The sequence below is a fragment of the Pyxicephalus adspersus genome, chromosome 3, assembly GCF_032062135.1.
Source record: "Pyxicephalus adspersus chromosome 3, UCB_Pads_2.0, whole genome shotgun sequence".
NCBI lineage: Eukaryota > Metazoa > Chordata > Amphibia > Anura > Pyxicephalidae > Pyxicephalus > Pyxicephalus adspersus.
The window spans coordinates 130,877,335-130,900,615 of NC_092860.1; the positions used below are offsets into that span (position 1 = coordinate 130,877,335).

The 23,281-nt window shown below is 38.5% G+C and overlaps 1 protein-coding gene across 7 annotated transcripts in view; it reads left to right on the forward strand.

Annotated features, from left to right (window-relative positions):
* Positions 1-494: 494 nt before the first annotated feature.
* The window catches only part of CCDC149 (coiled-coil domain containing 149), a 39,066-nt gene continuing 16,279 nt past the window's right edge, over positions 495-23,281 (forward strand). For 5 of the 7 annotated variants that reach the window (XR_011919991.1, XM_072406374.1, XM_072406375.1 and 2 more), the window contains exons 1-6: positions 495-640; positions 6,251-6,412; positions 13,240-13,278; positions 15,213-15,320; positions 16,417-16,533; positions 19,409-19,581. Coding sequence is in view for 6 of the 7 variants with exons in the window: in XM_072406374.1 (XP_072262475.1) it covers positions 530-640; positions 6,251-6,412; positions 13,240-13,278; positions 15,213-15,320; positions 16,417-16,533; positions 19,409-19,581 (710 nt within the window). In the remaining variant the exon portion in view is untranslated. Of the gene's footprint in view, positions 641-4,831; positions 5,156-6,250; positions 6,413-13,239; positions 13,279-15,212; positions 15,321-16,416; positions 16,534-19,408; positions 19,582-23,281 lie in introns of all 7 variants that reach the window. The other 2 variants (XM_072406379.1, XM_072406380.1) reach the window with 1 other exon arrangement.

Genomic DNA, 23,281 nt, shown 5'->3' on the forward strand with positions numbered 1-23,281 from the left:
GCCACCCCCCAAAATATTCTTTTTTGGACTCCCATTCAAGCAAAATGAAATTGGATGATTCTGCTTATGCTAAACAATCATACGCACTCTTGCCATTTTTTTTCTAAATCTTTTGGATACAGTAGGAAAGTTTTAGAACCTCCAAAATCTTCCCCCAACCTGCCAATGCTGTAATCTCCAGGAAAGGATAGAAGGAAAATCTCTACAACAAAGACATAGCAGCAGAAACTGTTTTTAGTAGAATGAGGGAATGTTAAAATGTCAGCTTTTATTTATTAATTTTTATTTTTTTTTTATACCTTGTAAAATATGTGATTGTATTAGAATTTAGAAGAATATGGGAAGACGTGAACAATATATAACAAGAAAAGGAAATGTAGTGTGCACTGCTCCAGATAAGTGACAGGTGGTATAACAGGTTTGTCACACATGCTGCATGCACACCCCTCCCTTGCAGGGTTAGAGAAAGCTGACGTAGAATAAGCAGTGCAGGCAATGGTGATCTGGCTGGTGAAGCAGCAGTTTATGGATGACCGAAACATTTTATATTGGCCACGGTGCAATGCAGAATCATACAAGGAGAATGCCAATCTCGAACAATGATCGCACAGAGAGTGACTGGCAAGGCCTGGTTAGTGAGGTGAGTACTGCATTCATGTATTTAGGTAAGTCACATTGCACTCTGCAAATATAATGCAGTATGAACAAAAAAACAGGACTTATCAGATATATAATTTTCCTTCCAGGATTTTGTCCTGCAACATCCAAAGTGTAGGAAGACTTTTATTATCATAAGTTTTATGTGTATTGGACAATATACGTGTCTTTAATGCACCATAGATAATGTGTACTTAGCTGGGCCCATTTTTAATTCTAAAACTGCAGACAGATGGAAGCAAGCACACTTGCTGCTTGTGGTATATACAGTCTGTATACCATATAAATCAAAAATATAGTCCCAGCTACATTTACAGGTAATGTTCACAGGTAAAATAACATTACGTTTTGTGCAAGGGTAAACATTTGCAACCTAAGAGCTTCAATCTGGTATGGAACTAGAAATACCAGCATGCCCATGTTTATAGCATATGGCAGTGTAGCTAAGGTCAGCCTTTTGCAAATCCTAGTAAAATGCAAAATTTTTACCAGCCCTGTGACTTGCTTGAATATTTATAAAACTGCTGCTTTCTGATAACAACATATACTTTTCTAGCTGCATGTACTATGGAGTTATTAAGTTTAACCTGCTTATATTTAGCCTTGTTGTACTACTTTTCCCCCATCATCAACATAGTAATGAAATATACATATTGTAGAATTTTCTTTATTTGGATAGTATGGGAAAGGGATAGTTTTGGAACTTACGGGTTCTTGAAATCCTGCGATAATTATTATATGTACAGCTTATGATATACATTGTGGTTTATTTGAAAAGTTACCTCTTACATTGATGGCCAGGGGAGATTTTCCCCTTAACACCAGTGAAGGACCCTCATACATTAAAAGTCAGTAGGAAGAATTCTCCTTATATTTGTGGTGAATAGATAGAATCTATAAAGATAACAGTGGCAGCTTAACTAAGAGGGGAAATTCAAATTGTTCAAATTGATTTAAAAATACATTCACATTTCTATCCTTAAATGGCTTTGTTCCCCTTGTCAGCGCTGAATTAGCAGCATGCAACCTTTCTATCTATAAGCCCTGATGACCAACCTATGGCCTAGGGGTCATATCCAGATCGTTGATACTTAAAATATTTTGCCCTAAAAGGAAACAAAGATTTCACAGCTGGTAACAAGGGATTTCTAAAGAGCTGTGACAGGAGAGAGAGTTTAAAGAATACAAAAGCAAAAAGATACGGGACTTTAACAACAGTGAATAGTAAAAAATTATCATAAATCTCCTATTACCTTCATTAAAAGCATTTAAAATATGCATGCCTCTTCCCCTATACCAAGTTTCAGGAAGGTCTAATTGACATTCTAACATACATGGGCTAGATACATTGTACACATAATATATATTGAGATCATCCAACGCGTTTCGCAGACTATGTCCGCTTCCTCAGGGATGTAATTGGTACAGCTAGTAGATGTATCAGCACAAAGGTTGTTACAATCACCAGTATGCTTATTTCCTAGGTATGAAGGCAGGCAAAAGGCAGACTATGTCCGCCATCCTCTGTGACACATAGGTGTATTCATCAGTAGTCTGTTTAATATGGTCTCCAATCCCTCTATGTCCCCCACCTATGTGTCACAGAGGATGGGGGTTCTCCTTACAATCTAATTGCAAGCCTGCTTTTGTATTCTTTAATGTATGTTGGGGATGTTAGCAGGATTACAAGTGTTGGAAAACCAGACGACATAAATTATAAAAAATGGAGAGAGAGTTTAAGTACCCTCCAAGCATGGGTACTGTGAGATGGGATAGTAAGAGGAATGCTTCCTTACAGCCTTACCCTAGTTAGGGCAGAAGACTACTAGGGGTAAGCAGCAAAACTTCAACCAGCTCAAAGTCAACTCAAAAAGTTGACTTATGAGTTTGAAACACAAAGATAAACATTACAGTAAAACAGTAAAACTGTAAACTGTGAAAACAAGTTATAAAGTAAAAAAAATCATGTTATCGTTCTGTAAATCTATGTTAAAGTTTAGGCAGGAAATAAATTTCAAAGCTTAGGAAAATGTTAATTTGTACTGGAATTTAGCTTGTTAATATGCAATAATTTTGTCCCAATTATTGGAAATATTAGTTAAAATAAACATATTTATCATTTATAAATCCACTTGGAAAGGTTAACCTCCCCTACCCATGTCTAGAAAACATTTAAAAATAACCTCACTGATGTAGAAACATTTATTTCATATAAAAACAGAACTTTATTGACCTACTTTTAAAAATGCCTATTATTTATTTTCTGCTAGGTAAATATGTGATCAGTGCCATCACACAGTGTGGTAAATCCACATAAGTCACTTGCTGACTACTACTACAACTACACTACTAGTCAATCTACCAGGACAGGAAAGTGGAGTAGCCAATGTGTACCCTCGTTTTGTCAATCCGTAAGAACCTTGCTGGCCAGGAAAAAAGGGGGAGAAGCATTGGTGTGTGCCACCGACCTGGACATATCAGACGCCATGCTTCCTGTGCACCTGGAGACTATGGATGAGGGTCAGGGTCTTATACCCATAGCTGCAGGGGTCTTCAATCTTTCTTACTAGAACGTTTATTAGGAAGGCCCCAGAAAAGCCTCTGGTCTTGGCTAGGCTGGAATCATAAAACTCCTGCACATGTATGTGGGTGTTAATTCATTCCTGGCAGCTGGGGGTATGCCAGGGTACCCAGCATCATACACTGCACATGTACAGCTCAATATTCTATTAACAGGCAGGTAAGTTTGTTTAAAACTCCAACCTACCTGCTCACAATTACTTAATGTATGGTTCTGTTTTAGCAGATTTGCTGAAACTACTCTGTTTATTGTACAGCGCTGGGTAATATGTTGGTGCTATATAAATCCATTAATAATAATAATTTTACTTGTTACATTGTAACAAGTGCAATATCTAACAATTCATTCAGAGATGAGGCCTGGCTACGTTAATACAGCAGCAGGTGCGGACTATCCAAGAAAAAGTAACATGAAGAATCTGATTTGTTTTTTCAAAGTTCCAAAACTAGATATTCTACATTGCAATAAACGATCTGCACAATATTATAAACCCAATTGTTCAGCTTCAAGCCGACCTAAATCCTCATTGTGAACTTTGCCATGATTATTAAAGTGCAACTCCAGTGCAAAGTTTTACTTTTAGTTTTGTATGATCCGGTAGGTCAGTATTGTAGAATAGGACAGGCGGTGTCCCTTCTGCAATATTGCGTCTTACCTGCCTGATCGCTCCGGGTTTCTGAAACCAAACCGGCAATCCCAGATTCCCTTGTTTGTGCCAGCGATGAATAAACTTCTGCATGTGAGTTACATCATACTGACCAAACTGGATGATCAAAGATTCTACAGAAGTAACAGAAGGAAAGGAAGAGATTACAGGGATATAAGGAAGATTATAACACACACGTCTGTAATTGTCCTGCAACAATGAATGTAGTCCAGCATCCTGTCACCGCTACATCCCCTGCAGCCGCCATCTTCATTGCAACTCTACAGCAAAGTTCCAAAGAGAACCTTTCATCATGAGTTCTGCAGTGTTGAAAAAAAAGAGCCCCCAGGGGCCAGGAAAAGGTTTATGTATTTGGAGGTTTCTCCTGTCAAAGCCTTTGTCAAATGGTGACTATATGGCAGATCCTGTTAGATTGTAAGCTCTTCAGGGCAGGGTCCCCTCCTCCCCGTGTCTGACATTTGCAACAACCATTTAATGTACAGCGCCGTGTAATATGTTGGCGCTATATACATTTGATATTAATTTATTATTAATAAGAATATTCAGGAAAGTCAAAAGTCTTTAATTACACATATGTGTTATATATATATATATATATATAAAATATACAATATACAAATTCTGCTGCATTCCCACTGAGCACTGCAGTGCAGTCAGTAGAAGTTGTGCTTCCCCCACATTCATCCTGTACATACACATTCACACTGTATTATGTGCATTCACCCTGTACTTACACATTCACCCTGTAATATGTGCATTCACTCTGTACATACACATTCACCCTGTATTATGTACATTCACCCTGTAATATGTTCATTCACCCTGTATTATGTACATTCACCTTGTACATACGCATTTGCCCTGTATTATGTATATTCACCCTGTAGATACGCATTCATCCTCTATTATATACATTCATCCTGTAGATACACATTCACCCTGTGACGAGGCTGCACCAGTAATCTCCCTGATAAAATCGTCAGCACAGAACCGCTCCGTAGTGACGTCACTGGGCCCGGGGAATCCTGTCTGACCGGGAATAACCCTCGCTCGCTCCCTGCTAATCTCCCATCCATTGGCTGCCGGCTGATCCAACCCAGGCCTGGAACGTCGGCATGGTGACACCGCGCATGCGCCAGTCCCGGGCTCCTGAGGCTGAGCTGTAGGGGTGCTGCAGGTTGAGGAGAGGCCGGGGGAGCACCATGAGAAGCGGAGGAGGGGGAGATGCAGATGATGGCCGGGACTGGGAGGTGAGGATGCTGCACAGCCGGGTGTTCTCTGCTATTCCTGCATGATATGACAGCTGGGACAGTGATCAGTGTGCTGTATATATGTCATGTACATCACATTCTGCATGGACAGAGCCCAGGGGCCACACCAACATGATAATATTCCTCCTATTACTCTGTCACCAGGAAATGCTGAATTTCTGAAATAAATTATTTTACATATAAATGTACTGGGGGAATGTAATGTGCAGCACAGCATACACAATACAGGGTCAGGGGGATGCATGCACACTGCAGGGGCAAGAGGATGTAATGTACAGCTCAATATACACATTGCATGGGGTAGGAGGATGTAATGTACAGCACAATATACACATTGCATGGGGTAGGAGGATGTAATGTACAGCACATCATACACACTGCAGGAACAGGAGGATGTAATGTACAACACAATATACACAATGCAGGGGGAGGAGGATGTAATGTACAGCATAACATGCAGAATGCAGGGGTTCTATAGAGGTGAAGGTAGGGACCCACTGTGTGGGGTTGGAGGTCAGTAGGTTTCATGACACCTACTACTGGAAATCAGAGGGAGGAATGCCCCCTAGGGTTGATGGTACATAGGAGGAATGATCCTTAGCATTGATGGTCTCTAGGAAGAATGCACCTGATAAAGGTGGGAAATAGGAGAAATGCACCTCAACTTTTTAATTATTGAAAGAATGTCCTTTTATTTTTACATAAATGGAAATATATAGCACCGGATACAAGGGTGGTTTATTAAAGCACCTTGCAGAACAGCATCTGAGATAAAAAATAAAAGCCATACTTTGAATTTCTTGTACTTGTATATTCTGTAACAAGTCTATATAGCACTCAAAATACATAAATGAGGCCACCTTATAAATAAGTGACCCTTCCTGAAGTATGTCACATAGAAGTACACACCTATATGATTGGTCTCTTCTCTGGATATTGAGTCCTGCCTAGAGATAATGAAATTTTAGACATAAACTTCTACTTTGCTATCATGGTGCATTGTATAATTTTGTCCATTTTACTAGATTCCAAAATGGTGATAATAAAGACTTTTCTCTTCTTTACTTCCTTCAGTTCCTGGTGTGTAAAAGGAAACTTGAGAGTAAAAAAGAAGCTCTACTCATCCTTTCCAAAGAACTGGACACATGCCAGCAGGAGAGGGACCAGTACAAGCTGATGGCAAACCAGCTACGAGAGAGGCACCAGTCTCTGAAGAAGAAGTATCGGGAGCTCATTGTATGTAATTTCATTATCCTTTATGTGATAATCTTCTGTTTAACTTATTCTGCTATTGTATGATCCCTGATCAACATGCCCTATATAGAATCTGCATGAGAAGACGCAGAGCACATGGGTAGGCCTAGAATTTCAGATCTCAGCTTTGGATTGTCAATGGTTGGATATCTCACCTTAATTTATTAAAAACTGAAACATCATATTTTTAGAGGACAGACAATTTAAGTGATTTACCGATGCAGGAAAAACAACAGGTTCTCTTTAATGCCTCATCTTTCCAGCTGCGAGCACTCACCGTTCTTTATTAATTATCTTCCCTGTATAAGGTCTAAGTGGCTTATGTTAAAGCTTTCATAGGGTTAAGGTCTCTCCATGTGCCCCATGCCAGCACTGTGCACCTAGCACAACCTCTGTCACATGGAATGTCCCTTGTATGCTGCTGGTAGCTGAACAAAGTAGCAGAGCAGTGAAGGAAAAGAGATCATATGCTGCTAAGGAAGGGGGCAATAAATCTTATCATCACACACAAACTGAAAACAAAAAGTTAATGTCGCTCCTATTCTATTAATACATCATTAATCATATTTTTTAAAGCAGTTATCAATGTAAGTTTCATCCAAAAGTGCAGAACTAGAAGAAGCACATTAAGGCAGTCATTTATTCTGCACTGCTCATGCTCTAACCAGGGACAAGCTAATAGGATCAAAGAATTGAGTTCAATCTCTAGTCTCCCCCTTTAATGTCCAGTTACAAGTTCGGAAAGGGACAAGACCTTTAGCTGGTAAAAAGTAAGGTCTCTGTTATAAATCTGGTCCCTGCTAGACGGTGGCAGAGAGTGGCAGAGTGTAAAGTCCAGGACTTGATAGAATGAAATGCAAATCATTTAGTAGATAAAACAAACCCCTTTATTGTGTGTATTTAGCTGTTTGGCTGAAGTTTAGCTTTAAAGCAAGCCCAAAGATTTTCCTGTATGAACAAATCACAGGTTTGCTTTAAAAGGTACATTCTAACACTATAACCTATATCAGGGCCACTGGCATCTTATGGGGGGCTCTTTTTGTGGTTTTGCAAGGTCCTAGTTACTGCCTATGAGTGGGGTGCATTCTGACACCCTGCAGCAGAATGAAGCTGTCTGGTGAAGTGATTCCCTACCAAACAGGCATCGGGTAGGATTGAGAAGAGTTCAGGTTCCAGAAACTTGCAAAGAAATGAAAAGCAGCAGGCAGGGAGAGCCTCTGGCAGGATCAAATAGGGGAAATAACACAGCCACCAGTACATTAGACTCTACCTGTGGGAAAGCTGAGGTCAGGATTGTTCCCTGGAGAAAGCCTACAAATACATTAACAAAAGCATGAAGCTAGACACGTGAAAGTTAAGCTTTAAAGAGCAGTCAAGCAGAATATTGGTTCCGTGTAATTAAATGATTTATTTTATAATATTAATGAGCAGTGAAGGAAGGGTTATGATTGGCAATCACTTCCATACATTGTGGGAGGCAGATATGGTGAAAGTACATAGAATGAGGCTTCCTGGAAAATAGGTCTTCCGTTTATGCATGTATTTGATCACATCAGTGTTTTTCATTGAACATTTAAATAAAAAAAAAACATAATATAGATATTGCCCTCCACTTACAAATGTGAACCGTTTTATGTTGGGCGTCTTTGGTCCACATTGTTTCCTCAGCCTAGACTTCCTGGTAAGCTTGGAATGTGATATTAGCAGTTTCCTTGTCTCTAACTCCAGACAAAGTCTAAATCAAAACTTTACTCAATGGTTGCTTTTATATTAAGCTGTGAATTATATAAAGCATAACTATTCACTGTATAACAATAAATAGAATTCAACTGGCTATGTTAACATTTGCTTAAGATAATTGCATAGAAGTAACATACAAATTATGTACAAAATGTTTGGTAAAAAGTTTTGTGGTGTTATGTGCATAGATTGTCACGTACAGGTGAAAATAATCGCTAATAATTGCTTTATGACAGCTTTGACAAGCAGATGTTCAATGATAGCTGTTATGGCCGTGCTGCTGATCTGTTCTTAGAGTTAATCTCCATACAATAATTAGAATTGATGTCACAGCTCATGAACAAAGTCATCCTTTTATAAATCTGCACCCCATGTTATTACTAGAACTACAGTCTGGTGACTCTTCTGACACCCGCATCACATACATCCATAAGGTTGGTGAAGCATGGTGTATGGGATACAGTGTTTGTGTGGTAAATGCGATCTTATGTAACACACTTCATCTATATTGATGGCAAAAAAGTAAAACAAAAGATAATACAAATAATTTACTTTCCCTCCATGTTGTAGGCCTAAGCAAAGTTAACATTATTTACCTGAAAATGTGAAAAATAATTTTTCGGGAAAAAAATGATAGAGAAAGCTGTTTAAATAGTTATATTGATGTCAAAGTTTTGGATACATCTAAAGTTAACAGTGATACCATATACAGCAGTTATAGATGATCATCTCCAATAATTCATGAGGTAAAAGACCAAGTAACTAGACAGATAAGATCCCTAGATGTTAAGCAATGGTCATATGAAAAATGTCTTGTACCGACGCGTTTCAGCATGCGGCTTCTTCAGGGGATTTGTTGAAAGTGTAATCACATGGTAACCAACTGGGTTGCGTCTTACAGTAGGTTTCCTTGAGAAAAGGGAGGAAAATGGGATCCAGGTATTCAGTAATGTTATCAAAGTGGAGAGCTGCTGGGAGGTTTGTTTAATGTAGGTTGTATACTGTATCACTGATAACTTTTGATGTATCAAAAACTTTGACATCAATATAACTACTTACTGACAAAAAAACTCCAGCTTTCTCTATCGTTTTTCTTTCTGAAAAAATATTTTCCACATTTTCTAATTAAATTGGGGTGGCATAATAAATAACTAGGAGGAAGATTGCAACCTTGATTGTTTAGTAATATTTACCTGGACTGCGAGGATTATCTTCACCAATTGCAATCAGCACTGATGGCAAAGAAAAAACCTAAAGCTTTAAACTTTCACCAGTAGGAACATTTGTACATTTGTATGAAGTATTCACAATCTGCTGTTTTTTATAGAAAAAAAAAAAGTAAAATATACCATTGGACAAAATAGTGTCTGCATGCTGCTCAGCAGTGACTTTTCCTTTGTATCCTGGACATCCCAGATGGAGATCTAGATTTAGAGTTAGCTGTAACTACAGATTTGTATCTGGCTTGAAAAGCTATTTAACAGCTTAAATTGGCTCCTTACTGTCCTACACTGCAACACTGAGTCACAAGGTGAACATGAGATTTCTGTTGGAATGACGGATCTTCCAGACATAAGACCGCTCACATAAAGAGATTCCATGTTAGCTCCTTCCTTACTAATTTTAGAAGGGTTACCAAAAGGCAGCACAACTAACATATCAATTCATTATTTTTAATTTAACTTCCCACATGCTAGATGTGGTAATTAAAGTACATTGTTGTTACCTGTTTATTGCCTTTATAAGAGTAATAATAAAATAACTGAACTCCAGCTTTAAGTCCCACTTTGAAAAATCCATGATCAGGCAGGTGTTTTATACAGACAACATCCCTTCTGCATTATCTGTTCTTACTTGCCTATTTGCCACCCAGCTGTCAAATATTGCGCAGGTCAGCTGTGGTTTTGCCAAGTAAACCTGTCAATCCCAGCTTCCCATGTGCATGCCAGGAATAATGAACTCCCACACTGGCGGGAGTTATGTCATCCCAGCCTGGCCAGTCAAGGTGGCTGAGGATTGTCTTCATGAGGAAAAGAAGGAAGAAGATGACTGCAGGTGAGTATCACAGGTTTGGTTCCACTTTAACCTTCAGTCTTGCATTGTTGTGCAGGCTCCACTCCTATACTAAGACTGCTTACTGATTTTGCTGCACACTGTATGCTTCCTTTGGTCCAATAGAAGTCAGATGGTGGCGACCTTAATTCCTGGCTGGTGGACATCCATCATCATGTAGCCCAGTGGTCCCCAACCTTTTGGAGCTCCTGGACCCCTAATCTCACAGACCATGAATGCGCGGGGGAGCTATATGTCACTCAAAGGGGAAGAAACTTCCCCCGGACGTCTTGATGCCAGAACCCGCTCACTCTCCCATCGCAGGTTTGAGCCACTGCCTTAAGCCTGTGAGCCCTACGGCAGAAATGGTCCACGGCTGTGACCTGTCAGAGCCGCGGACCACCTGTCAGATGACCGCAACTCACTACTGGGCCAAAGCAGTGAGCAAAAAGTTAGAAAGCAGTGAACCACAATGCACACTTGCCAGCAAGGTGCATTGTGGTGGCCATTAGGCAGTATCACATTTTTCTCAGGAAGCTAATTACAACACCTTGCCAGCCCCTTCCACCAATAATGTGCTTATTGTAATGCAAAAAGTAGCACAATTACTATGTTATAGTGTCATTCTGTCTACAAAGTGGTATTTCATGAAAACAGGTTTAATATAATATTTCAATAGAATACTGATGAAGGGGGAGCAGATAAGGCAAAATATAAGCAGACTTAACTTTAGGAATATATACAAGTGTTTCTCAACTAGAGTCCCTCCAAGGTGGCTTGAGGTTCTTTGAGTGATGTGAGCCTCTAAGGTCAGATAACACTGACACCAATGATCTATTTCGATATCTGTAAGGGTTATATTCTGTAAGAGACATTCATTCCATTGACAACTAAGCTAATGTACAATAAATTGGGCATATCATAAATATAGAAAGGGGTTCCCTTAGGTTATTTGGTGTTAAAAAGATTGAGAAAGGCTGCTATACACCTTTTATATTCCATAATAAAACCATGTGTTTACTGATTTTATTGAGTAAAATATATAAATGTTGCATATTGCTGTCACTCGCTTCTGAAATGTTCTCTAACTTGTTGCTGTTTTTTAAAGTTTAATACCACTTGGTTTGTGGTCTCCTTTATGTATGTAAATGTTTTTGTCTGTTGTCACAAAAATGTAGAGAACTCATGTGCTTTTACAATAGAAAAAAATCTCTCTAATAGAAAAAAACCCCATAGCTGCTTATTACAACGTTGGTCATCTCCGTCACAGCAGCCTTTTTGTAAGCCATGCCTTTGATTCGTTACCTCTTTCAGCAGACTTCTGACCGAACGTTGGGTCTTTAACAATACATTCTAGCATGTCACTGACCATTTCCACAGGATACAGCCTGGCACAAGCCTATTATTCCAGCTGACGTCATTGATCCATTAGCAGCTGTAGTGTCAGCTCAATCCTCCTCGCAGCTTGTCATGCATGACATGTGATAAGGCAATACAATAGCAGTCTGATTTTGAAGTTCAAGCTTGAGAACAAGCCTCCTGCATTCTGGAACTGGATAGAGGATAATTATACTGCACAAGGAAACTGTGACAATAGGAAGCAGCAGGGTGGTATGCTGAAAAGTTCTGGAGAAAAGCTGAGATTAGAGAAGTGGGGGAGTATGTCTAAATTACTAGTCACTGGTACAGTAATACAATAAAAAAGCCATTTGCCTTTTAGGAAAAAAAAAGCTCTAGTGAAGTTAGAGGACAATACTTTTAACATAACAAAAAATGGTATATATTACTTTTTAAAGTTGAGTAGGTTTACTTGTGAAATCTAAATTCCAAAAAATACCTGAAAGTTGCAAGTTTCCAAAGCTTTCTTCAACACTTAAAGTGGACCTATCACCATAATTTGTACTTTACATAACAGGTTAGACAAGGATAAAGACAAAATGGCAGAGCAGAGCCTCCTGGGCTACCCATGTCACGGATCTCAGGAGGCTTCTGGCTGCTTCTCTGGGCTTGCACAGAAGCAGCTTTTTCTCAATGGTGGAAAAAAATGGAGACTCACGCATGCACAGTAAGATAGTTACTCCTTTTTTCCCCATTTACAACGGATACATCACCCGATCTTGCACCTGTGCAGTGCGAGATTGTGTGGCCTAGGCAGAAGCCTGAAGAAGAAAGGAGATTGGATGAAGACGGATTATAGGACGGCGCGGGACCCTATCTAGGAAAGCTCTGGAGGGATCGAGGAATCTGAAAGTAAAGGTGTTTTTTTTTTTTTTTTAGTTTAATTATGCTTTAAAGGTACATTTTAATTCAATATTGTGTCTTTCCTGGTTGATTCTTTCCCCCTTATCAACATGCGAATGACTTTTTTAAATATTCCTTTTCTTCTTGCAATGCAGGCAGGTCGGAAGACCAACATGGTTCTGTGCATAGTTTCCTAAAAACAAGAAGTTGTCCACATGTGACGCTGATCCTCTATGAGTGAAAGGACTGAAATCCAATAAATAAATGGGGAGGGCCAGGGACAGCTGAGCGGGGGAGGAAACAACTAGATGATGCTGGATGTCCATTAACCAGGAAAGAAGGCTTCAGATGTCCACTGTGTGAGAAGCTTAGATGATTGTGTGCAGTAAAAATAAAGTTTAAACATTTCAGAAAAGTCCAGCTGTGTAATACCACACATAGCTAAGGCAGTGTTCCTGCTTTTGTCACAATCTTGTAAATGACCCAGTTATAACTACAAAGAATAAAAACTGCTGCTTATACTCTCTTTACCAAAAAAAAAACTAGGAAATTAATTTTAAGTAAATGCAATACATTTCAAAGTTTTCCACTAATTTCTAGGTAAAGATTGGTAAGCCATAGGTCTGAAATAGTACTTTGTCCAAACTTTTATGACTGTTATTCAAGCACACGTGACAATCCAATAATGTTCTATAAATGGTATGCAGCTGAATAATAACAATGTTTTTTTTGTTTTCCTTTTACTGTATTGATTCTTATACTTGTTTCTTCTGTAGGATGGAGATCCTTCACTTCCACCAGAGAAAAGAAAGCAGGTACTCTTACAAACTCCTTCCATTTCTGTATTTATACCAATGCTTGTGCAGTGTTTATTGGACCGGTGCCACTCCACCAGACACTGGAGGTATGATTGGCTGCCATCCACAAACTTTTATATCTTTATAATATCTTTATGCTGCATCATTTGTCTGTTCATTATATTATTGGATGTGTTATGCTATGAATATTACCAATAGTTCGCCACAAAACAAATAACCCCACAGCAGCCACATTTCGTTTGTCTTTTATTGTATTTCTTCATGGAGTTCTTGTCTTCAGTTGACCTTTGGTTTAGATCATTCATTAATGCTCTATTCAGAATAAAAATGGCAATACCTAGAAGTCATCTTTTCCTTTTTAAAAAGGTTATTTGCATATAGAACCTAAAGTATCTTTCCTTGCAGTTTTGCATCCGTAAAGACATTAAACACCCTGTAGTTAGGGAAATCCTTTTAAAGGTTTGTTGTGTGAAACTGGCTTTACCCAGAAGTCCTTTCTCCTCGTCAATGGAATTATTTGTACCTATTCCCAGAGGCGTTACTCAAAATCTCTTTGCTTGTACTTGTGCTTCAATTCGGTAATTCTAGCAGTTCTTTACATAAATGTTCTGAGAGGGTACAAAGTAGCCACGTCCAAGGTCAGTTTTCTTGTCCAACAAAGGCTCCAGTTGCTTTAAGTTCTCTGTAATGTAAAAGCCATTCTCATACTTACCATGTAAAAATCTCAATATGGATTTTTTTGGGAATGATTTGCAGACATTTAGTTTGTCATTGTTTAAAGTGGAAAAGCCATCAGCCAACTATTCTAAACCACCACTAATGCTCCATACTTACCTAGTTCTGGTACCCTGTCTAGCCACAATGTTTACTGTTGGCCGGTTCTCCATTTCCCATTGCCTTTGGATCCACATCTTTAGACTTCTATGGGAATATCTACCATCTTTCTGTAAACTCATAGGCAAAAAAAGAAGAGGAATGGCTGGGGGTAAAGATATCAGAACTAGTTAGGTGTGGATCTTGGGGGGGGGCTATTGAAATAGGAAAAAACGTTTTCTTTTAAACAAACCTCTTCTTTGCTCTTCAGCTGCATGTACTGTAAAGTAATTCACCCTCACCATTCAGACTCACCCATTTATTTGCCCTGGTGACTATCCATAGAACAAAAAACAAATTCAACATTTTTAGTTATCACATAAGGTAAAAAAAATATTTAGGTGGTAAATTTATTCTGATGACAGACTTTTAAGACTGGCCCCTGTTGTGGAGATATCTCTGCTTGCTTCCTGCTGTGAATAGGAAGTAAAGAATATTTTTCCTGACAAGATAGAGTGGACAAAAAAATATGTAAGTGCAGGGTGTCTGTGCCTATAAAATGAAATATGTGTATCTAGTGCCTCCCACCTGTACTTCAGAAATGTAAATGGCACTCCCTATCTGGGATGTGCTAATATATTGATATACTTACCATGGACCAACTTCCATTCTTTCTATGTAAACAATTTAGTAGACAAAAATAGACCCAGTGCCCATTGTTCTTAATGGAGTCTTGAATCAAAAGACTTGTGCATGCATAGTTGTGCACAACCAGATTGCTTACAAAATAGAAGTGGAGCCTGAGATGCACTGGCCCTGGTTGATCACCCCATGTCTTCATGTGACATTTTTCAAGCTTGACAATTGGCCACAATTGGCCCCATCACTCCTTTCTGAGAAGATTTAAGGCATTAATAAAAGTTTCTATCAGAGGAAGGTCCCAATGGTGCATGTCAAAGTAGAGTTTAAGTAGGTTAGTTGGTGGTCCTTCCATGAATGTGGAAAGTGACAGTCTCTTTGGCACACTCATTAGGCCATACATCATTGTGAGTAGCAAATTGCTCAATAGCATGGACCATCTGTGACAGTTTAGAGGATTAACTCTTCCAAATTTGCAGGTGAATCTGGCGGAACTGCTGGGGGAGGCACGGGAAAGAAGCAAAAAGCTGGAACAGGAGATAAAGGAGCTGCAGCAAAGACTGGGAGAAGTACAAGGAGACAATAAGGTGATTAATTATTATCTGCTGTTAATGGACACAGCTTTGTGTGGTTTGATTTACTGTAACTCCGGACTGCTGTTCATTCTCTCACTTTAAAGAGCTAAGCCTCTTTCCGTAAATCCAGGTTCTCTGGGGATCAGAGTACAAACACGAGCGTCCCTGTGAATTATTTTGGTCATTGGCTCTATTGCAGCATCATTTATCTGGTGACTGTGTTATGTATTCAGCAGTGACAGTTTATTAAAGATATCCACAGAAATTTAATTTGGACATTGCTTATATAAATAGCATCCGCTGATTAATGGCAATGTTTGTAAACTGCTTATTGGTGGGAAGTTTCTCTTTGTACAATACAGAATACAACTATTAGTTAGAGGCTGAGACTCTTAGTCAGGAAAGAAGAGCATTATTCTAACAAATAACTGTGTTGGGGGGGAAATACTGATTTTTAGATAATAGGGTTTAACAGTTTCAGCTTTGGTACCTTTATTCTGGTAATGGACCAGAGTAATTTTTTCATTTTCACTATGAGCCTGATTATTTATCATTCTTTAACTAATTCTTGAAAATGGAAGTGGGTGAAGATTCTGTTATTCCTGACCCACTGTAAACCTCTGCCGAATGTTTCTGCCCTTGTGCACACAATTAGATATTGATTTAGATACCTTCTGCAAAAGCAATTAAAGTGAAGGTGAGAGATTCCCTTAGGGTTAAATACTTCTGAAAGGATGATGAAGGGATTATGCAGGCAGTCTGTAGTTAGAGGACCTGTCGGATAACACTCAAAGCTTTGCTCTGTGCATAGTCTATTTAGAGTACAGTGACAATGTCAAAGACATTTGGGGAATACAGTGAGTTTTTAACATTTGATTTCCACTCTGAGTACTGACACCAACTTCCTGTAATACCCTATGTCTATGAGCAAAAATAAATGTTTGAATTTACGCAAAATCACAATTAACCAGGTTACTACAACTTCTCTTCTTCTTAATATATCAGACTGATTCACTTTAAGTAATTTATTTTATACTTAAGTATATTTACTATAAATACCTTCATTTGGTATTAGTTAAATTTAGTAATCTGTGTTTTTGTTATTTAGTTGCTGAGAATGACAATTGCCAAACAGAGAGTGGGGGATGATGAAGTCGGTGCTCGTCATTTTGCACCCCATGAACGGGAAGATCTTGTTCTGCAGCTGGAGACGGCAAGAGAGCAGGTGATATATACATTTTATTTATTTAAGGTTTTAATGGTTCATTTATTCCATTTTGAAAGTTTAAAACTTATCTCTCTAGGTGTGTACTTTTAAAAGTAAACCTGTGATCAGTATTTATTCACAATGCTACAACCGAAGCACTGAAGGGCCTGATTTCTCTATCACAATTATTCAGCTGTGTGCCTCTGTAGCCTTTGTGCTTGCTATTTTCCAGTGTACACTGGTGCAGCTAAGCTTCTGAGAGCCTTATTGGAAGGCTTTAATGGTTTTGCTGTAAACAAGGCGGATTACTTACTTTACAGAGCCTACAGAGAGGTTGCTGAGGGTCAATGTCCATAGTTTGGTCACAGGCTCATTTTAAAGTACTCATTTCTCTAACCAAACAAATATTAAACAATTTTCTGTTTCTTGTATATGACGTGGGTACCGTATACAATTATACCGTATATAAAAAAAGGTTTTTTTTTTTTTTGCCTTCAAAATCACATTATATTTATGTCACTGACCTGCAAGTGGCAGCGTTCAAAGCATGCTAGTTGGGGATCGGTACAGCTACCCATGTTCTAGCTGCCTGGTCAAGTTCAGCTGCTTCTCACCTGTCTGTCATCCTCTGCCCGCCATAAAATTTAACCTTGTTGTAGGTCCAATCTAAATGACTTATTCAACTTTGTATCCAGAATGAGTCACTGAGGCAGAGAATGGAACCTACAACAAGGCTAAATAAAGCAGGTGAGCAGCAGAGGACACATGGGTGGGCGTCCGCTGAACAAAGGAGATCTGACTTCTGGTAGGAGGTGAGGTAAAAGAGGGTTCCCTCGTTGTGTAACTTGTCTCAAGTAAAAAAAGGAAGCTTCATTTATATTCAGATCTATACTTTGTCTGCACTTTGTGAGTCTCTTTGTGAGTTTGCAACTTTGTTTTGCTTTGTATATTTAATCAAAACCCTTTTCCTTTTACATTGGACAGATTTCCACACTTTCATTGTGTTCTTTTGGTGAACAGTTGGGTGAAATCTTCTAAATAGGACCTGGACAATAACCAATCTCTATTCTATGCAAAGAAATGAATATGAATATGCTTTAACCTTATCCCACTTTTTGATGCATGTTTTCATGACAACTAGAGAAAATATGGAAATATTAGGTACATGGAACAGAGAGAGGGGAACTAATGCTGTACGGTTACATGTTAAATAGAGAATATTAAGGATAGTGCAAAAAAGTGTAAATAAAACCAAAACTTTACTTTTAGTTTGGATAGTTTGAGTGTTTAGATTGCTGTCAGATTTTTATTGCTTTGTCCCCCTACTTCTACATTGGCAACCACCACCAGGGGCAAAGCAAAAGGCTTACGGCTCTATCTAAAATAACCAAAAAACCTTTCTGAATAAATTGATTGATTCACATTGAGGTGCAGACTGTGTTTAGATACGGGTCTGCACCTTACTACCATGTTCTGGACACTCTCATCAAACATACTAAGCCATCTATTACTGCTCTTTATCCATCACTTGTGGATTTGTCCATTTATCCACTGACTCCTGGGCGAAGGGTTTTCTTGGGAAGGATTTGGTTAATAAGTTGTAAAAGTTATAATCTTATCTGTAAAACTGTTACTAATGAAAAATGAAGAGAAACTTAATTTAAAATTTTACATCTCATCTACCTTGGTTTTACTCATTCTCAAGGTGGTTCAGATGATCCTGCCAGTCGATTAGGTTGCCTAAAATGTGGAGAGCATTTTTAAAACACTGCTTGTGTTTTAAAAATGCTCTCCACATTGCTCGTTTTCAATCTTTTTGGTCCCAGGTGATCAACTATATTGTACAGGTGACAGCCATCCATCTACTAATGGAGCCTCCTATTCTTTTGTTTGGTACTGGGACTCTTCCCTACTTCAAGCCACTTCTTCTCACAAGCCACAAATGCACAATGGCCTGTTGGCAGCTCGTTGGGCTATCATGAGAGCGTAGATAGATGTCAAGCCCCCTACAGTGAAGGAGATATTCAGTGACCTGACCTGTCTAATGTACATGGAAAAACTTGATGCTGAACTAGCTGCCAACTTGGATCCTCAGACAGATCAGTTCTTCAATGGATGGTTTAACTATTTTGTGCCCAGAAAGGAAGGTCCCTGCTTACTTCATTTCTTTATACATGCTGTATGTTATATAATGTTGAAGCATTGAAAACTCTAGTTTTCCACTTACAGACCAGATCGTGCACTAATGCACCTATGGATTTAAACTACTTATCGTTCATTGCTTCCCTCATAAATGAGATATCATTCCTTGCTTCCCTCCCTAAATGTCATTCTTTTGTTTCGACCCATCTTTGTGTTTGTGTGCATTTTTATGCAATTGTTCCTTTTTGTGATATTGCTTAGTTCTTCATAGTCTCTTCTTTATTGTCTTGTATGTTTGTTTAAAATTAAAATTATAAAATTCAACAAAACATATTAAATGAAAAATGTACATTGTTGTACATACGACCCTAGAACTTTGATCACTGCTATTTCTTTTTTTACCCCCTACCTGCTCTTTTTTTGCCTATTTCACATAAACCTAGAGATGCACTAAGGAACTGACACCAAATAATGAATTTAGTTCTTCATATTATACGTTCATATATATTTTTTGTATTTGCATAGTTTAGACTTTTCCTTAGCTGTTTATTAGAGCTAAGAAGGTTGCATCCAATGAGTCTAATGCATAAAACTAATTAAAAAATCCAAATAATATTTTGTATTTATTGTTTCTAATAAGGATTCCTTATACTTTGGTGAAATAATACAGCTCCTTTTGCAGGTATTTTGTTCCATTTATGCCCTAGCTTTTGTTGGATCTGGCTTTGCCTGATCAGTATATATTTTCTAGGTTGAAGCTCTGGAACATGATCTCCGGGCTGCACTGGACGAGCTGCAAGATGTGAAGCAGGAGCGCTCGTTCTTTCAAGATAAAGCAGAGAGGTTGAACCAAGAACTTAACCATGTTCTAGGTGGTCATGAGAAAAGAATCATAGATGTAGATGCGCTGTGCATGGAGAACAGGTGGGTCTGTGTTTTGTGGGACATTAATATCTAGGAGCGTAAAAAAAAAAAAAACTGAGATCAAGGCAAATGTATGTTTTTGTCTTTGTGTTGAGACAGCGACATGGAGATGAAAACTCAAAACTAAGATCGTATGGCTGACCATATGCTTCATTTTTAACAACATATGCTTTGTGGGAGTTAATGTTGTCGCAGGCAATGGGCTGTTAAGCCACATATATTACGTGTCTGGTTTGTTTTTTTTCGTTCTATCTTGTACGCTCATCATTATCTACTTCTTAATTAAGTGCTCTATTCCCTTTCAATCTGCTTTGTTTATTTATTTATTTTAATTTAAAGACAAACTTTGTGTAACTCTCCCAATCTTACAAATCTGCAAGGTTGCTTGAGCAGAAAAAAACAATTTTAACTTCATGACCTTGACTGCCAGGGACCAGCAATTCTAAAGCTTACAGTCTTGTAAATATGGAGTTTTTCAATGTGGTTCTCTGCTGTCAACCAGTCCTCAACCACCATAAAACTCAGGATATGAATAAAATAAATAGGAGTGGTTGAAATCCGCTTCCATTTTACAGGTGTTTGCCTGTGGTGGTTTGTGTATTGTCTCATGACAGGCTGCTGCTGCTGCAACTCCTTTCTGGTTACCTCTTCTATGTTTACTGTTCAGGAAAACCACACTGCTCCACAACTGCACCCCCATACCCACAAACAGTATTCCTATAACTGCTCCTGGGTGCCAAATCCCTATTGAGAAGTAATTTAAGTTGCCATAAGTGACCTCTTCTGCAAATCATAATTACCTGAATATTACTTCAATCCAAATGCTTAATTACTTTCTGAGGCCTGCTGGCTTGGAGCTTTCACTTCTCTCACTTTACTATCTGCTATTCTGGTTATGTTCAGAATGTTTAAGGACAATTTTGGGGGGAAGCAAATTAACCTAACTGCATGTTTTGTTTTTGGAATGTGGGGGGAAACCTATGCAAACACGCGGAGAATCAGCAAACTTTATGCAGATTTGAATCTGGGACCTAGTGCTGCAAAGCCAGAGAGCTAACCTCTGAGCTCTGGTTTCCTCCCATATTCACAATGGGTCTGATTTAAGTGATTTTTAAGGAATACATTCAAGGTTTTCTGGACCACACAGGTTCGTCTATGACTGTCTATCCTCTCCAGTGTTGAAGAACTTTCATATATCAGGCCCATTATGTCAGGTTTTTTTTTTTTCTGGTTGTGTTACATTTGGGAGAATTTACTTCTAGTCTTGGAGGCCCAACAGAAAGTGTAAGAAAAAAAGTTACTTTTAGCTACCAAATGTTATTTAGTCCAGTTCTAGTCATTCCTGTAATCTTACACACTTGCACACTATGTAGCCATAGGAGTGACACCATGTGGATGGGAAGCTTCCTCTGTCACCTCACTACCTCCATTTTCTTCATCAGATTATAATCCCCATATTGTGTTAGACATTGTGTGTATTGTGTATTGTGTCTTTCCGGTGTGCAGCCTTTCTCTGCCTTCCTGCTTTCGGTACCTATAGCATTGTTAGTATGAAGAATGGCCAAACTGGCTCACTGCACATATTCTATGTATAATCCGATTGTAACCAAATTGTAAACAAATTATGTCTCCTTCTAAATTAGCCCGGTGGAGTAAACATGCATGTAGATAAATGTAGCTGATGGTGAAAATTTATTATTATTAGAGAACTGCAGAGAAAAAAATAATTGGCAGATTAAATCTCCAAACCTCTATAATCTCTCTATAAGAGGTAAATGTGAGGCATGGCATTGTATAATTAGACCAAGCTCCCACTTAGCTAGGGCCTAGAACACATGAACAGATTTCTTGCTACTTTTGAGCTCAACAAACTAACCCAATTGATATTCCTATTGGTAATCGATTAAACAAGTGTCCCACAACACTGTACACACATGAGAATTTTGCTTTCATTCATTCACCAACATCTCAGACCTGTTAACAATCCAAAACCAAAAAAAAATTGGTCTTTTACAACAATTGGTTGTATATTTCCCCTCAGGTTCATCTTAAATCTAATCATTTTATCAGACCGAAATTGAAAATCTGTCCAAAGTGTCGGTATATTAAAGTGCACCTAAAGATTGGTTTCCAGCCAAGATTCTTTATAGCATGCTGGAATATTTCCTTAGTGACATTACAGTATAACCTAATGCGTGGACCCCTTTTGGGGATGATGTTCCTCTTACCCTGTTCTAACCCTTGTCTACTATGCAAGCAAAAAAAAGTTTTAGGTGGAGTTTGCCTTTAAAACCCATAAAAGGGTTGTGAGTTTCCCTTAGTAATATACAGGACGTCAGAGTGGTTTCCTGTGTGACCAGGACTTTTTATTCTGCAAACTGTCAAAATCAGTTATAAAACTTTTTCAGACATCTGATACGGTTTTTGAAACTCCTAATTACATTTGACAACCTTCACTGTCCTAGACATGAACTTCAAGCTTTATTCTTTCCCAATATATTTATAACTCGCTGAAGTGGAGTCCATTAACATCCAATCTTCCATGCAAACAGCTGCAACCTTTCTGGCCTTGAGATATAGAGCAGACTGATTTCTCTGAGGGCGGATAATGAAATGCTGGAATAAACGTTTTCTACTGCACTGACTGTTTTTCTATTTGACTTTCAAAAATTGGGACTTAAAGTGAACCTGTGGTAGTATTCTAGTGGTGGGACTTAGATGCTTGCATGGTCTCTCTTTTATTCATAAAGTGTCCTAGTACCTTAGGTATAGAAACAAAATTAGCAAATCCCATCTAGGTCAATCAGTTTGTTTAAAAGGTACAAAACATTTCACTTTTAAAGTACTAGATAGGTATGAGTCCTTGTCTGTAATAGAGAGGTATAAGGCCTATACAGCAAAATATGAAAAAACAAACAATGAATCCAGGGCCTTCCGCCACCTCACTATTTTGCACTGGAGGGGGTGCTCAGGTTTTTACTTCTTGCTTCTGTATGAAGGCCTCTAAATGTTGTATTTCTGAGTAGTACTTCTCACTTTTCTATCACATTCAGTACCTTTGTGTTTTTCTATTACAGTCAGCAACTCTTTCCCATTTTGGCATGCCTATCACACCCATTTAATTATGGCTTCTGTTACACAAACATACCTGTCTATTACATGCATTGCCTTATGTCTCTACATGCCTTTCCTGCAAAAGACACTTTCTACAACTCTAATAAATGCATTTATGTAAATAACCTGGCTACATGCAGTGTCTCCGGACCCTATAGTCTGCACTACCTAAAGCGTTTCCTCTTATGACAGTTACATGCAACATGTTACACTTCTCCATTACACACGAAAAGACTCCAATCCCTTAACACATCCTTTAAATAGAACTTGGTGTCTTAAGGCCTTTCAAATACTCACTTTATTACACTCATGCCTTATGTTTCTCTATATTTGGTGCCCCCTGTTATATACTTAGTTCCACATGTCTCACTGTTTACACTCTTTGCCCCATTTCTTTCAATTACACTGAATGTTATGCTTATAACAGTTAGTTGGTCAAGTCATCTCTCTTTGTCTGTTACAGACCAAACCTCATACTTCTTTTACTCTCACTGCCCCATTCCTCTGTTTTACCTGCAGTGCCTCATTCCTCTGTTTTACTTGCAGTGCCCCATTCCTCCGTTTTACTTGCAGTGCCCCATTCCTC